Source organism: Aspergillus wentii, assembly GCF_001890725.1.
Source record: "Aspergillus wentii DTO 134E9 unplaced genomic scaffold ASPWEscaffold_5, whole genome shotgun sequence".
Lineage (NCBI taxonomy): Eukaryota > Fungi > Ascomycota > Eurotiomycetes > Eurotiales > Aspergillaceae > Aspergillus > Aspergillus wentii.
In genome coordinates, this window is record NW_024467836.1 from 2,472,051 (window position 1) to 2,483,658 (window position 11,608).

Sequence of the window (11,608 nt, forward strand, 5' to 3'; positions counted from 1 at the left end):
AATCATCCATACTACTCGACACCAGATCCAGCAAAAGATGTGTCCAACATGCTCAAATCGGCATCTAATGTACGGGCAGAAAGGCAATCCGTCAATAAAGTAGCCATTGCCAAATCACCTATAGTATCAAATTAGACATCTAGAGCGGAAAGGTCCGACGGCTATGGGATAGAGCTTACTGGGGGATAGCGTCGACGGATCCTCCTGAGGCAGAGAGATAGACGCTTCCTGATTCCCTTGCAACACGCAGTTGGTGGTCAACGCTGAAGGATCGAGACTATTCTCCTCCAGGAGAGAGGACTCGTGAAACAGCGGAAACGATGAGAGTGGTGAGGAAATATCCCAAGATGGCAATCCAAATGAGGACAAAGTAGCCGAAGATGTCGATGTGGATGCCGATGCGGATGGCGAACTCGATACCCTAGCCCAGCATGGATTATAGTCTTTTGGGGGCGACTGAGACTGCATCAAGACCAGGCTTCGCTGACTCTCTCGGAGTCTCCTTCGTAGGCCGAGCAGAATGCGCGTCCATTTTGTTGCTGGCCAGGCGGGCTGGCAGCCCGTCATTGTCAGGATCATCTCATCTAGTGCATGGTCGACCCGCATTTCCTGAGTGCGAGTCGCATGGCAGCCGATGCTGCAGCTTTTGGAGACGGAGATGATAATCTTGACGAGTACTACTGTGGCATGGATGACTCTGAGGAGGACAACGGTTGGGAGCACTTGGATATCGCGTTGTGGGAGCAGTGTAAACGCGGAGATGACGTTGTGAGCGGACTCTAAGCATTCCATGAGGGATTGTTCTGGCGAGGAGAATAGGCACGGTGCATGCTGAGTTTCGTCGCTTCGTTGGTTTTTGGCGAGGCGAGTGTGGTTTATTGCTGCTTCATAGATACAAACCCTACATGCGTGATAGAGGATGGATGCAATAGCTTTCTGGGTGGAAGTGAAATTTCCGTCATACTGTCGCAAGGTGGATTGGGCTTCAATGGCCTGATTACATTGGCTCAGGATGTCGTGTATCTCTCCTGGAGAGGTTATTTGTGAAGGAGGCTGCAGCCTCAGGGCACAGTCCAGTGTGATCTGCTGTAAACCAAGATAGTAGACCAAGGTAGCATCACCGGGCTGTGCGAGTGGCGAGCTCGTCAACATACCCATGCATTCCTCCGCATGCCCATTGGATCTTAATGGACGGGGACTGGGCAATCTCATTGACACCCTGTATATAACCCGGCCGTCAGTCTAATTATCGGCTGTCTCAGACCGGCCCTGAAAACATACATTGTCTCCAGATAATACGTAGCCAGCCACGCTCGACCAGCTTCGAGATGCTGCGCCTCTGTTCCGATCCAATGCGCCGTCCTTGACCGTAAGAACGCCGCTATCTCCATCGCACCATAACACAGATGCTCAAAGCTCGTCGTATCGTGCGGAGCGGGAATATACCAGAGCGCTAAGAGAACGACTGTCTGTAACAGCTCGACGGTGTATTCCTCACTATTGCCCATGCAGGAGTCGAGAACACTAAACACCAAGACGCGCAGCCTGGCCTGGATATCGACGCTACACATGGCTCTAGCGGCAGTCGCAATGACCGCCAGAAACAATAACGGACTAGACAATCGCACCTGCGCTGCAGATACGGCACGGCCAAAGACGACTGCCGGGAAACAAACTGCCAGATCTGTACAGTAGCAGTGGAAGAGACGATCTGCTTCCGCATGGTCGACGATTTGCGCCATGCCTGTTTCCACAAATGCAGTGGTGTTGGTATTTTTAGGCGCTATGAAGCATCAGCCACAGCATGGGATAATCCTTTTCGTTGTCTTCCGTTCCTTTCCTTTCCTTTCTTTCAAACAATGAAATAAAAGAACCAAGGCACACACCTTGAAAGGGCCCTGCACGCTGCTGATAACCACGTTGCGACCTCCACCCAACCACCTCGCCAGCCTCACGCCTCTGCTCTTGCTGGCACAGCGCAAGTAGACCACACACTCGCTCCTCCAGCACCGAGAGTTGTGACTGTACCGGAAGGGACTTGGTCGGTTGACTTCGCGTGGCGGGAACACACACTCTCTGGCCTTTCGCGCACCGCTTACAGGGCCGACTCCGGTCTGGCTGCTCACAACGCACTTTGGACACTCGACAGAGCTCGCAGGCCCGGGCGCGTTCGTATCCGTCTAGGTCCATCTTACCATGCACTGCTAGGCTCTATATGGTATGTTGGAGGGGAGAATAGCTTCACTTTGGGACCGGTAGTTGATCTGAACGTCCCAAATACCCGAGCTGTCAACACGGGAGCTAGCAGCTAGTACTTCTAAACTTTAGATTTAGCAATATCTTAGAAACAAACCATGAAACTCAAATCTGGCGGGATCGGAGTCTCAAGGCAGGAGACTGAGTATATCCTATCTGAATCGTAGTCGTACACCAGGCAAGGGGTCAGTGGCCAAGAATGCGGGCCACGTTACTGCATTTTTGGCTCGATGATCTTTTTCTCGACTTAGCGGTCAGTCGTCTTCCTATCTTATCTTGCAAAACTGCTGTGAGGGGTTTGCGTCTGTTGCCCTTCTTCGGACAGCTACGTCGGTATGTGCAGAAAGCTACAGCATTGTCTCAGACGCAAAGTTCATGTAATATCAAATCTAACACAATTCAGCATTTGGAAAGACTGTGATCTAGAACCAACAAAACACATTCGAAACCTGTCGTATAATAAAGGAAGGGATGCGGGAAACCCGAAATCACAACACTGGCATAACGAAAAGAAAAAGAAAAGAAAAATATATCACGCGGCCTCGGTCGTCGCCAGCACACGAGGAATGAGTCTGATAGGCAAGGGAACCTTTTGCCAGCCGAGATAGATGTTTTGATAATGCCAGTTCTCGTAGCCGGGGATCTTTTCGATGTCAAAGTTCCAAATCAGACGCGCGATGGTCAATCGGAGCTCAATCCAGGCCAGACTGAGGAGAGAATTAGCTCTATGCAGGAAATCAAAGGGAGTCGAATGATGAAAGACACCTACTTGCGACCAATACAGCCTCGAGGCCCGTAGCTGAACGGTTGCAGAGCCTCTCTTTTATCAGACGCGAATTCCGGATCGCCCAGCCATCGCTCGGGGCAAAAGTCGTATGCACGATGGAAGTATTTTTCCGTGTGGTACATGACCACCTGGGTAATGGAGACAGTCGTCTGGATCAAAGTGTCAACAAACAAAAACGGCAGATAAATAGGCACTGGATCCTTACATTCTTCGGCACAAATCGACCCGCGATGTAATCATCCATGTTGGTGCGTCGTGGGAGATGGGCAGGCGTGGGCGGATAGCGTCTCATGCCCTCTGTGAGAACGGCAGTCAGATATTCAAGCCCGTTCACGGCATCCAACGTAATCTCGTCCTCGGACTGGAATCGCGACCGCACATCATGCGCCAGTCGTGCAAACGCTCGAGGGTTCTGCGATAGAAAATGCGTCGTTCCGGCCAGGACATTCGCCGTCGTGTCACTGCCAGCCACCACGACCGTGGCACAGTTTTGGATAAACTCAGCTTCGGAGACGCCACTGTCGGGCTTCACCAGACGGCATAGCAGGTCCATCCGAGGATCGGTCGACTGGAGCCGGGCCAAGGCTTTCTCACGCGTCATTCGCATGTGGTTGTGACGGTGCCGGGTGAGATGCTGCGGGATGAACAGTCGCAAGAACGGGCGAATGAAGCGGGGGTAGTACAAGGTACAGCGAAGAAAGGCACTCAGCTTGATATTGTCAAAGACAATGCTGATCCAGTAGTGGAAGGTCGAGTTCTGGAGACAGTCGAAGGTGCTGCCAAAGGCCAGATCGCCAATCACATCGAACGTCAAGAACTGACACAGTCAGCGACCATCTTCCATTGAATGGGACACTCACGTTGTACCACCGCACCAGGTCGACCGGCTGCCCGGTCTGGCTCATCTCGTGCAGTCGGCGGAAAAAAAGATCCCCGTATTGCTTGATGACGGGGACCTGATCGCGCAAGGCACGATCGGAGAATCCATGGGCCATCATCCGTCGCAGCTCGCCATGACGCTTGGTTGGGGCGCCGACAATACTCAGTCGGCCGGACGAAGTGACGCTGTAGAAGGTGGGATCTTTGTCAAACTCGCCTTTGCCAGTGCGATAGCCGTAGATGTCGTTCCAGGCCGCGGGATCGTTGAAAGACAGCTCATCCGGGGCAATCCGGACCACATCACCGTATTTGGCATGTACTTTGCCAATTTCAAACGAAACCTTGCCTGAGAGGAGCTTCCGACAGTACCAGATGCGAGTGGCGCGGGCTTCGAATGGCCCGGGGAAATGGCGGAGTGGGTGGAAATACAAATTATATATCACCCATCCCAGTGAGTATGAAACCAACTAGGAGGCTTTAGCTCGACTTGTAACTGGGATACTCGCTAGAATGTCAGCACTTACTACACCAATGGCGATATTGGCCAACAAGAGCCACGAAGCCTCGTGAAATATTTTAATCCCTGTGGGGGGAAGTAAGAACGGGTCCACCGATGTGTAGTACTTGTCCATGGTTGAATGTTGCTGCACTTTCTGCGAGGCAAACATCAACTCATTTCAATGGAATTTAGAACAGGCTCGCGATGCTATAGAAACAATAACGATGATCCATGATCCAAAAATACCGAATGCTGATCCATCGGTCCGAATTGGATCCCCCCCGCATACCTGCAGCAGCCACGCCTGAGGCAGTCATCTTGCTGGCATTTGTGTATTGAGATGGAACCGTCACTTTACCAACACACCCTCACCTTGCTGTCCCACCATGTTGGCCACGATTCTGCTCAAGCTGGGCGATAACCTCTATGTGTTATTCGCGCTGGCTCTTTTTGTTCTCGTCGCTGTATTGAATCGCCCACGAAAGTTTCCTGTCAACCTCCCTATCCTGTCTCCCTCAGGAGAGTCTGGACCATCTGGTGCTCGAAAGGATATCCAGGCATTTGTTCGTAATGGCTTCCAAGTTGTCCAACAGGGATACGACCAGGTATACTCTCTACCACGACAGCAATGCATATCTATCTACTAACCTCTGCAGTATTCCAAAAAAGGCCAAAACTTCTTCATGCGCACCCCCGACGGGTTGGTCTTCGTCGCCGCCCCTCGATTCATCGAAGAACTCCGCCAAGCACCAGACGACAAACTGTCCGCCATGGCAGCCAGCAACGACGTTCTCCAAGTGCAATATACCCTCCATCCAGAACTAGCGCACACCTGGTACGAATTCGATACGATACGTACGGATCTGACGAGAAGTCTGGCACCGACTTTACCAGACGTGGTGGACCAGTGCCATCGCGGGTACGTTTCGCTATTAGGACAACCATCCGGTAAGAACGCAGCGTGAGATGAACATCAAATACATGAGAGCTGAATAAAAACCAAACATCCTAGACTGGACATCGAAGCACATGTGGCCGATTTGCTGTCGGATCGTGACCCAGGTGACGAATCGATTGTTGTTCGGCGAGGAAATGGCGAATCACCCGGCGTTCACTGAACTGGCTGCGAATTACACCTATACGGTCTTTGGGGGAGCACACACCATCCGGTACTATCCGTCCTGGACGCGGTCGTTTATCATGTGGTGGAAGACTCGGATGGGAGAGGAGAAGGCGTTGGCAAAGAAACTTCTTGGACCGCTGCTGATTAGTAGGATCAAGCGGATCAAAGAGGCTAGAAGAACGAATGGGGAGTCGGAGCGTGGACAAAAGAGACCGAATGACGCCGGTGAGAGGAAATACAGGATCTTCTGCTCATAGTTTAGACCGCTGATATTTGACAGTGCAATGGGTGCTGGAACTGACTCCGCCCCACCATCTGGACGACATCGACCTTCTCGTAGCCCGCATGTTGCACCTGGTTGTCTCGGCGATTCACACCAGCAGCTCGACGTTCATGGATACCATGTACGATCTTGCTCTGCACCCGGAAGTGGTCGCTCCGCTCCGCGAAGAAATCGATCGTGTCATGGCTGCAGAAGGGGGATGGACGAAGCAGGGACTGACCAAGATGCATAAATTAGACAGTCTCATCAAGGAAAGCTCGCGATGGCATCCTTTCATCACAGGTATGAAGAATATCACCACATATCGTGAACAATCATCTTATACAATATGGTGTAGGGGCGCTTGACAGACGAGCGATTCAAGATCTCCGCCTCAGTGACGGAAGCGTCATCCCAAAAGGCTGCCAAGTGACCGTCCCTCACCTGCCAATGCTCTTTGACGAGGATCTGTACGGCCCTACCGCGAACGAATTCGACCCCTTTCGATTCTCGAAGAGAAAGGAGACGCCCGGCGAGGAGAATAAGCATCTCTTTGTGCAAACCTCATCGGACTATATGTTTTTCGGGTATGTCCATACATGATATTCTATCGATTATTCTGACATTGTATAGATACGGCCGACATGCCTGTCCTGGACGCTTCTTTGCCGCCAACGAGTTGAAGATATTGATTATCCACGCTCTGTCCATGTACGACATGCGCTATCCAAAGAATCAAGACAAACCACAGTCCACCTGGCACGGATCCTTCCGGACACTGGATCAGTCCGTTCATTTGGAGATCAAAGCACGAGAAAAACCATCTATCCCATTTAGTGCCTAGCATAATGCAATCTTACGTATCTTTAAGCCAATCTCTCATCCATAGTAATCACGAACACCCCGTAGCCACCGTCTCCCCCAAACGCACCCCATACAACCGATCCCCACCCCCCACCACCAGCATATCCCCCGCCAGAGCAAAGTTCGAAATCTGTCCTCCATGCCCTGGAGCCACGCCAAACGCAGCCGAATTAAACACAGCCAGCACTTTCCCCGCCGCACTCCGGATCACAATGCCCTCCCCCTCCGCCGTCCACACCCGTCCCGCATCGTCCACATGAACCCCATCCGGATAGCCCGTCCTCGCGAGTCCAAACTGCCGTCGATTCACCGGCAGCATGGCATCATTCAAATCATACGCGTAGATACTCGGTCCCGCCGTCGGCGCATAGCCCTGATTCCCTTCCCCCACGCCCCCAGCCCCTGTACCCAAGCTATCCGTGATATAAAGCGTTTTGTGGTCCGGAGAGACGGTGATTCCGTTCGGGACAACAATATCTAACCGACTAATGATGGGAAGGAGGATCTTCTCGTCCGGATCCCAGCGCCACACGCCGTTGGGGAGGAGAACGGGGCTGGTGATGGGGACGGTGGGACCGTCTGGTTCGAGGGCTGTGAAGAAGGTCGTGAAGAAGAGGTAGGATTTGTTGGTCGTCGGGTGTGTGGCCCAAGCGATGTCATCCACGAGACTGAATGGGAGACCAAAGTAGGAGTTGAATATCGTGGTCGTTTCTAACGTGGATGGATCGATGGTGGTCGTGCCTGGTGTCGGGGGAATGTTGCCCATGTAGACTAATCCGTCGAAATAGGTGCCCCCTGCACCGTAGGGGACTTGCGTGATGTTTCGCACCGTTCCATCTTGGAGGTTGTATGCTGTCGCCTGGCTCGGAGATGGGTATCTGGTCCGTGGTATGGATGTTTAGCTTGTATATCCTGGGATCACTTGGATCGGGCTTACATACCGGGCATAGTTACCAGTAAACCACACCTCATTCAGAAACGGGACATAGATACCGGCCTCATAGAACGCCCCGCTTCCAGGTAAGTCAAGCAAAACCTCTGCGACAAGATCACGGTGACAGAATGACAGTTCGGCTGGCTGGTAGCAGGTAATCACACCACTTGCTGCCGACCCAAGACGCCGATTGATCGACGCATCCGAGGTGGAGGTATCAGCCAGAAATGTACCATGGAGATCTGAAATGAAAGTTCCGGGAAGGAGGTATGTCCAAGTATCAGGGATATGGCTTGTTCCAGTCGGACCGAGAAGGGTGGACAGCACAGATCCAAAGGCAACGGTCACGAAGTTTCCCAGTGTGGCCATCATCTCGAACTCTGGAGGTTTACTTTTCGAGGGAGGAATTGAAATTAAATCATTCGAAAACTAGCGGTGTGCACATTAGGTGAGTGTATGTTAGGGGTTAGAGGGATCATGTATGTAGGTGGGATCGATATACATGGACCTGCGTATAAGCAGCTTTACACTTGTTGAATTTCTTGGTTTTTGATGATTGTAATTGGCATCAAATACTATAGCCTAACCTATGGAATATTCGTAGCAATCTGCCTCATTCTCCGTCATACCGGGCTTTCAAATCTCCACAACGGTAACAGGCTGGCCTTTCGTCTCCTGAGCAGCGGGAGCAGACCTCTTCAACGCCCCAACAGTCGTCGACACGATCTCATTCAGCTCGCCATCACCACGAACAGCTCCTCGTTGACCCATGAAATGTTCCACCACAGAAGCCGCAATGCGCCCACGCAACTGGGATGTACTCATAGGACATTCAGCAGCATAATTACCCGCGGTCCACGCAAACGGAATGGCATGAAGAGCATGCTCGTCCTGTACCTCGGGCACGAGCTCCTCAACGATTCTCCTCAGATAGGGCGAGAATAAGCGACTTTCAATATAGGCCCCGTGTAACTTCCACATCTGCTCTGCCGGAAACAGAGTAGACCGGAAACAAAGCCGAGACAGAGCGTCCACAGTCTCCAGCGCAACGGGTGGCGATATATCAGCTATCACAGAGGGAAGGGTAATCTGCTGGTACTCTGGATCAGTCATTTTCAAGGCCGCCAGCACATAGGTCTCTGTGAGCGTGATAGAGCCGTAGGTGACCTTTTCAATCCAAATCCGGGTCAGACCCTCTTCCTTTCGGGGGTTGGTGAGAAGGAATGCTCTTCCTATTGTCTGCGAGTGTTGGATTGCGGATTTCAGTGCGGTGGCTGATGGAATAATACAAGCTTTGCTGAGGGCCAGCAAGGCGTACGCCGTCACCTCGTCAGACTGTTCGGTCCCCCAGGATCCATCGGGGTTCTGAGCATTCAAAACGCGCATGACAACTTGATGAAGACAGATGAGAACCGAATCCGTCACAAAGGCGGGTGACAAGGCCGGGAGAGAGCCCTGACCCCAGACGAGAAGCAGATTCGACAATGCCTCCGCTACCAGCATGCATGGGTAGAACTGGGAGAGGTTCTGCTTTTGTTAGCGTGGCTTACACTGGGATTTAGACAAGATGAAAGACACACCCATTTATCTTCTAGATTATTATCAGACCACCAGGTGCGGGTGAGAAACGAGGCGATCTTGATAATCTGCGGCGTCAAGTCCGCCACATTCGGCTGAGCCAGGAGACACACGAGAGCATTGCAATTGGCCGACAAACTCGGGTTGCGCTCGCGGTCATACGTGCGAAAATGGGTCTCGGCTTCAAACTTGCTCAGCAGACCCTGATGCGAGGTAGGATGGCCGAGGAGACTCAGGGTCAAGATCGACTTTGCTGTGTCGTCCACGTCGGCTTCCATTCCTGGTGCTGCAGGGGTCAGATAATTATTCATAGACATAGGAGACGCTGGGAGACATACAAAAGCCCAATGTGCCTTTGTTCTTGTCTAATGCGTCTGTGAGAAAATGGGCAAAACGCTCTGCACGTTCTTTTCCAATATCCTGGACGGTAAATCCTGCTTCCAACAGAGTTGTAAGCACCTGTCTTGTGTTAGCTGAATGTATATACACATATATATAGCAGAAGAAATACCCAGGTAAGCTCAAAGCAGGTGGATGGAAAAGCACTCGGCATCCCCCCACTGCCCTGGCCACTGCCCGAGACAAGCACCCGCTGCAAAAACTGCTCGCACTCCTCATCCCAAGTCGAGCCTCCCATCAGACAAGCTGCCGTCGACGATGGCGACCCCATATAGCCTCCGTCGACTTTGTGATGCCGCACACGGTCATAGTCGATCTGGCCCCAAAACGCCTCGAGACCGTGCAAGGCCGTCAGCTTAGCAGGGGAGTACAAATACGCCGCTTTGAACCCAGCCAGCTTCTGCTCACGGAGCCGAGCCAGGGAATCCTGACCGGGAAACGTGAATTTGATCTCATGCTCCGCGAGCAGCTCCAGCATCTTCGGCACCAGTACCTCAAACCCCACATGGTCGCAGGTGTCCACGTCCCATGATTGCAGAAGGGCGTGGAGGGCTTTTGTGGCTGATTGGATTCGCTGGTCGAGGTCTTGGTGTGAGTACTCGGTCAACTGATAGGGATGGCGTTGGTGCAGCAACAGGGCAAGCAATGCAGCGGCCGTGTTGAGAATCCCATCCACCGAGGCTGCGTACGTCGGCCAGCTCCCATCGTCTTTCTGCGTGTCGAGCAGATAGCGGAAACATTCGGGAAATCGCCAGGTCTTGCCGTGAGGACCAGGTTTGGCTACCATGGCGACCCAGGCAGTGTCATACACCGCGCAGCTCATAAAGCCAAAGTCGCCATTTTCCACGGGGAGGAGAGAAAGAAGCTTATCCAAGCGTTCTGCGTACATGATGTTGGTGAATGGCACAAATAGATCAATTCAAGGACTTGGCTATCACTTGCCATCCAGGACTTCCATTGCCGCCATAAATAGTAAACGGTTTCTGGATCTGCTTCATGCATGATCCCGCAGATCCGAAAGCCCGCATTCCTGATCCAACTCTCCGATGCTGATGATATGCAAGGTTTTGGTTACAATCACGTATATATACGATCATCTATCTTTAGGGAGGAACAATCATCGACATCATCATCGCCCTCTAAGATGGCATCTGTACCAGCTCCCCCATTTGTCCACGTCGAAGGAATGAGCAATTTCCGATCGATAGGAGGATATCCCCTTGAGACAGCATCGACAAACAATCACCGCTCCACGAGGCAAGGATTCGCATTTCGCAGTGCCGATCCAACCTACGTCACCCAGAAAGGCCTGGAAACCATCCTTTCGCTCGACATCACTCGAGCCTTTGACCTCCGCTCACTGGAAGAAGCAAAGGCACAGCGCGCAAAACTCCAGGCCGCCTCAGGATGTCTCGACTGCAGCATCAGCCAGCACATGATCCACCAGCCCACACCCCTATTTCCAGATGGGGACTGGAGTCCAGAGGCCGCAGGGGAGCGGTATCTGCAGTACGCCCAGGCTGAGGGAGATGGGATATCGGGCTACGTGGAGGTCTACGGAAACATGCTCGAGGAAGGTTGGATGGCGATTCGCGAGATTCTGCTTCATGTCCGGGACCGGCCTACAGAGGCGTTTCTATGCCATTGTAGTGCAGGGAAAGATCGTACGGGGATTGTCATTGCGGTTTTGTTGAAGGTTGCAGGGTGCTCGGATGATCTTGTGTGCAGAGAGTATGAGTTGACCGAGATCGGGTTGGCTCGACGGAGGGAGTTTATCGTGCAGCATCTGCTTAAGAAGCCGGAAATGAATGGATCGAGGGAACTGGCCGAAAGAGTGGCGGGGGCCAGGTATGAGAATATGAAGGAAACGCTGGAGATGGTGCAAACTAGATATAGAGGGATGAGGGGCTATTGCAAGGAGATTTGCGGCTTGACCGACGAAGATCTATCTATTATCCAGGGGAACTTGACTAGTCCGGAGAGTCCTATCTTCTAACTGCTTCTTTCCTTGCACGTTGTCTATCAAC

General features: G+C 52.3%; 6 protein-coding genes across 6 annotated transcripts; 2 read left to right on the plus strand and 4 right to left on the minus strand.

Annotated features, from left to right (window-relative positions):
• Nucleotides 1–11: 11 nt before the first annotated feature.
• ASPWEDRAFT_185051 (Zn(II)2Cys6 transcription factor) lies at nucleotides 12–2,190 on the minus strand (the record flags this gene model as incomplete). The annotated part of the gene is made up of 4 exons (XM_040832056.1): nucleotides 12–118; nucleotides 180–1,219; nucleotides 1,282–1,783; nucleotides 1,887–2,190. 4 exons carry the CDS (start codon nucleotides 2,188–2,190, stop codon nucleotides 12–14), a joined length of 1,953 nt encoding a protein of 650 aa, XP_040688256.1.
• Nucleotides 2,191–2,655: 465 nt separating this feature from the next.
• ASPWEDRAFT_42562 (cytochrome P450) lies at nucleotides 2,656–4,648 on the minus strand. Its single transcript, XM_040835812.1, has 5 exons — nucleotides 4,447–4,648; nucleotides 3,904–4,389; nucleotides 3,249–3,860; nucleotides 3,026–3,192; nucleotides 2,656–2,963 (listed from the first exon to the last, which is right to left on the minus strand). The coding sequence occupies exons 1-5, from the start codon at nucleotides 4,552–4,554 to the stop codon at nucleotides 2,789–2,791; spliced, it is 1,548 nt and encodes a 515-aa protein (XP_040688257.1). The 5' UTR covers nucleotides 4,555–4,648; the 3' UTR covers nucleotides 2,656–2,788.
• Nucleotides 4,649–4,807: 159 nt separating this feature from the next.
• Nucleotides 4,808–6,409, plus strand: ASPWEDRAFT_29710 (cytochrome P450; the record flags this gene model as incomplete). Its single annotated transcript, XM_040833319.1, has 5 exons — nucleotides 4,808–5,026; nucleotides 5,078–5,369; nucleotides 5,434–5,769; nucleotides 5,825–6,109; nucleotides 6,165–6,409. The coding sequence occupies 5 exons, from the start codon at nucleotides 4,808–4,810 to the stop codon at nucleotides 6,407–6,409; spliced, it is 1,377 nt and encodes a 458-aa protein (XP_040688258.1).
• Nucleotides 6,410–6,698: 289 nt separating this feature from the next.
• ASPWEDRAFT_29711 (SMP-30/gluconolactonase/LRE family protein) lies at nucleotides 6,699–7,973 on the minus strand (the record flags this gene model as incomplete). Its single annotated transcript, XM_040833320.1, has 2 exons — nucleotides 6,699–7,548; nucleotides 7,612–7,973. The coding sequence occupies 2 exons, from the start codon at nucleotides 7,971–7,973 to the stop codon at nucleotides 6,699–6,701; spliced, it is 1,212 nt and encodes a 403-aa protein (XP_040688259.1).
• Nucleotides 7,974–8,115: 142 nt separating this feature from the next.
• On the minus strand, nucleotides 8,116–10,509 carry ASPWEDRAFT_136774 (uncharacterized protein). The gene is made up of 4 exons (XM_040829350.1): nucleotides 9,694–10,509; nucleotides 9,521–9,641; nucleotides 9,185–9,468; nucleotides 8,116–9,131 (listed from the first exon to the last, which is right to left on the minus strand). The coding sequence occupies exons 1-4, from the start codon at nucleotides 10,468–10,470 to the stop codon at nucleotides 8,241–8,243; spliced, it is 2,073 nt and encodes a 690-aa protein (XP_040688260.1). The 5' UTR covers nucleotides 10,471–10,509; the 3' UTR covers nucleotides 8,116–8,240.
• Nucleotides 10,510–10,725: 216 nt separating this feature from the next.
• Nucleotides 10,726–11,577, plus strand: ASPWEDRAFT_173992 (tyrosine-protein phosphatase; the record flags this gene model as incomplete). Its single annotated transcript, XM_040831160.1, has 1 exon — nucleotides 10,726–11,577. One exon carries the CDS (start codon nucleotides 10,726–10,728, stop codon nucleotides 11,575–11,577), a length of 852 nt encoding a protein of 283 aa, XP_040688261.1.
• Between the last annotated feature and the right edge of the window lie 31 nt (nucleotides 11,578–11,608).

Excerpts from the sequence above, each read along its gene's own strand:
- ASPWEDRAFT_42562 (XM_040835812.1), bottom strand. The coding sequence starts at position 4,554 with ATGGACAAGTACTACACATCGGTGGACCCGTTCTTACTTCCCCCCACA. Across the intron at positions 3,861-3,903 it reads ACCTGGTGCGGTGGTACAAC|TTCTTGACGTTCGATGTGAT; the intron begins GTGAGTGTCCCA and ends TGACTGTGTCAG. Across the intron at positions 2,964-3,025 it reads CGAGGCTGTATTGGTCGCAA|TCTGGCCTGGATTGAGCTCC; the intron begins GTAGGTGTCTTT and ends TTCTCTCCTCAG.
- ASPWEDRAFT_136774 (XM_040829350.1), bottom strand. The coding sequence starts at position 10,470 with ATGTACGCAGAACGCTTGGATAAGCTTCTTTCTCTCCTCCCCGTGGAA. Across the intron at positions 9,469-9,520 it reads CAAAGGCACATTGGGCTTTT|CACCAGGAATGGAAGCCGAC; the intron begins GTATGTCTCCCA and ends TGACCCCTGCAG. Across the intron at positions 9,132-9,184 it reads ATAATCTAGAAGATAAATGG|AACCTCTCCCAGTTCTACCC; the intron begins GTGTGTCTTTCA and ends TAACAAAAGCAG.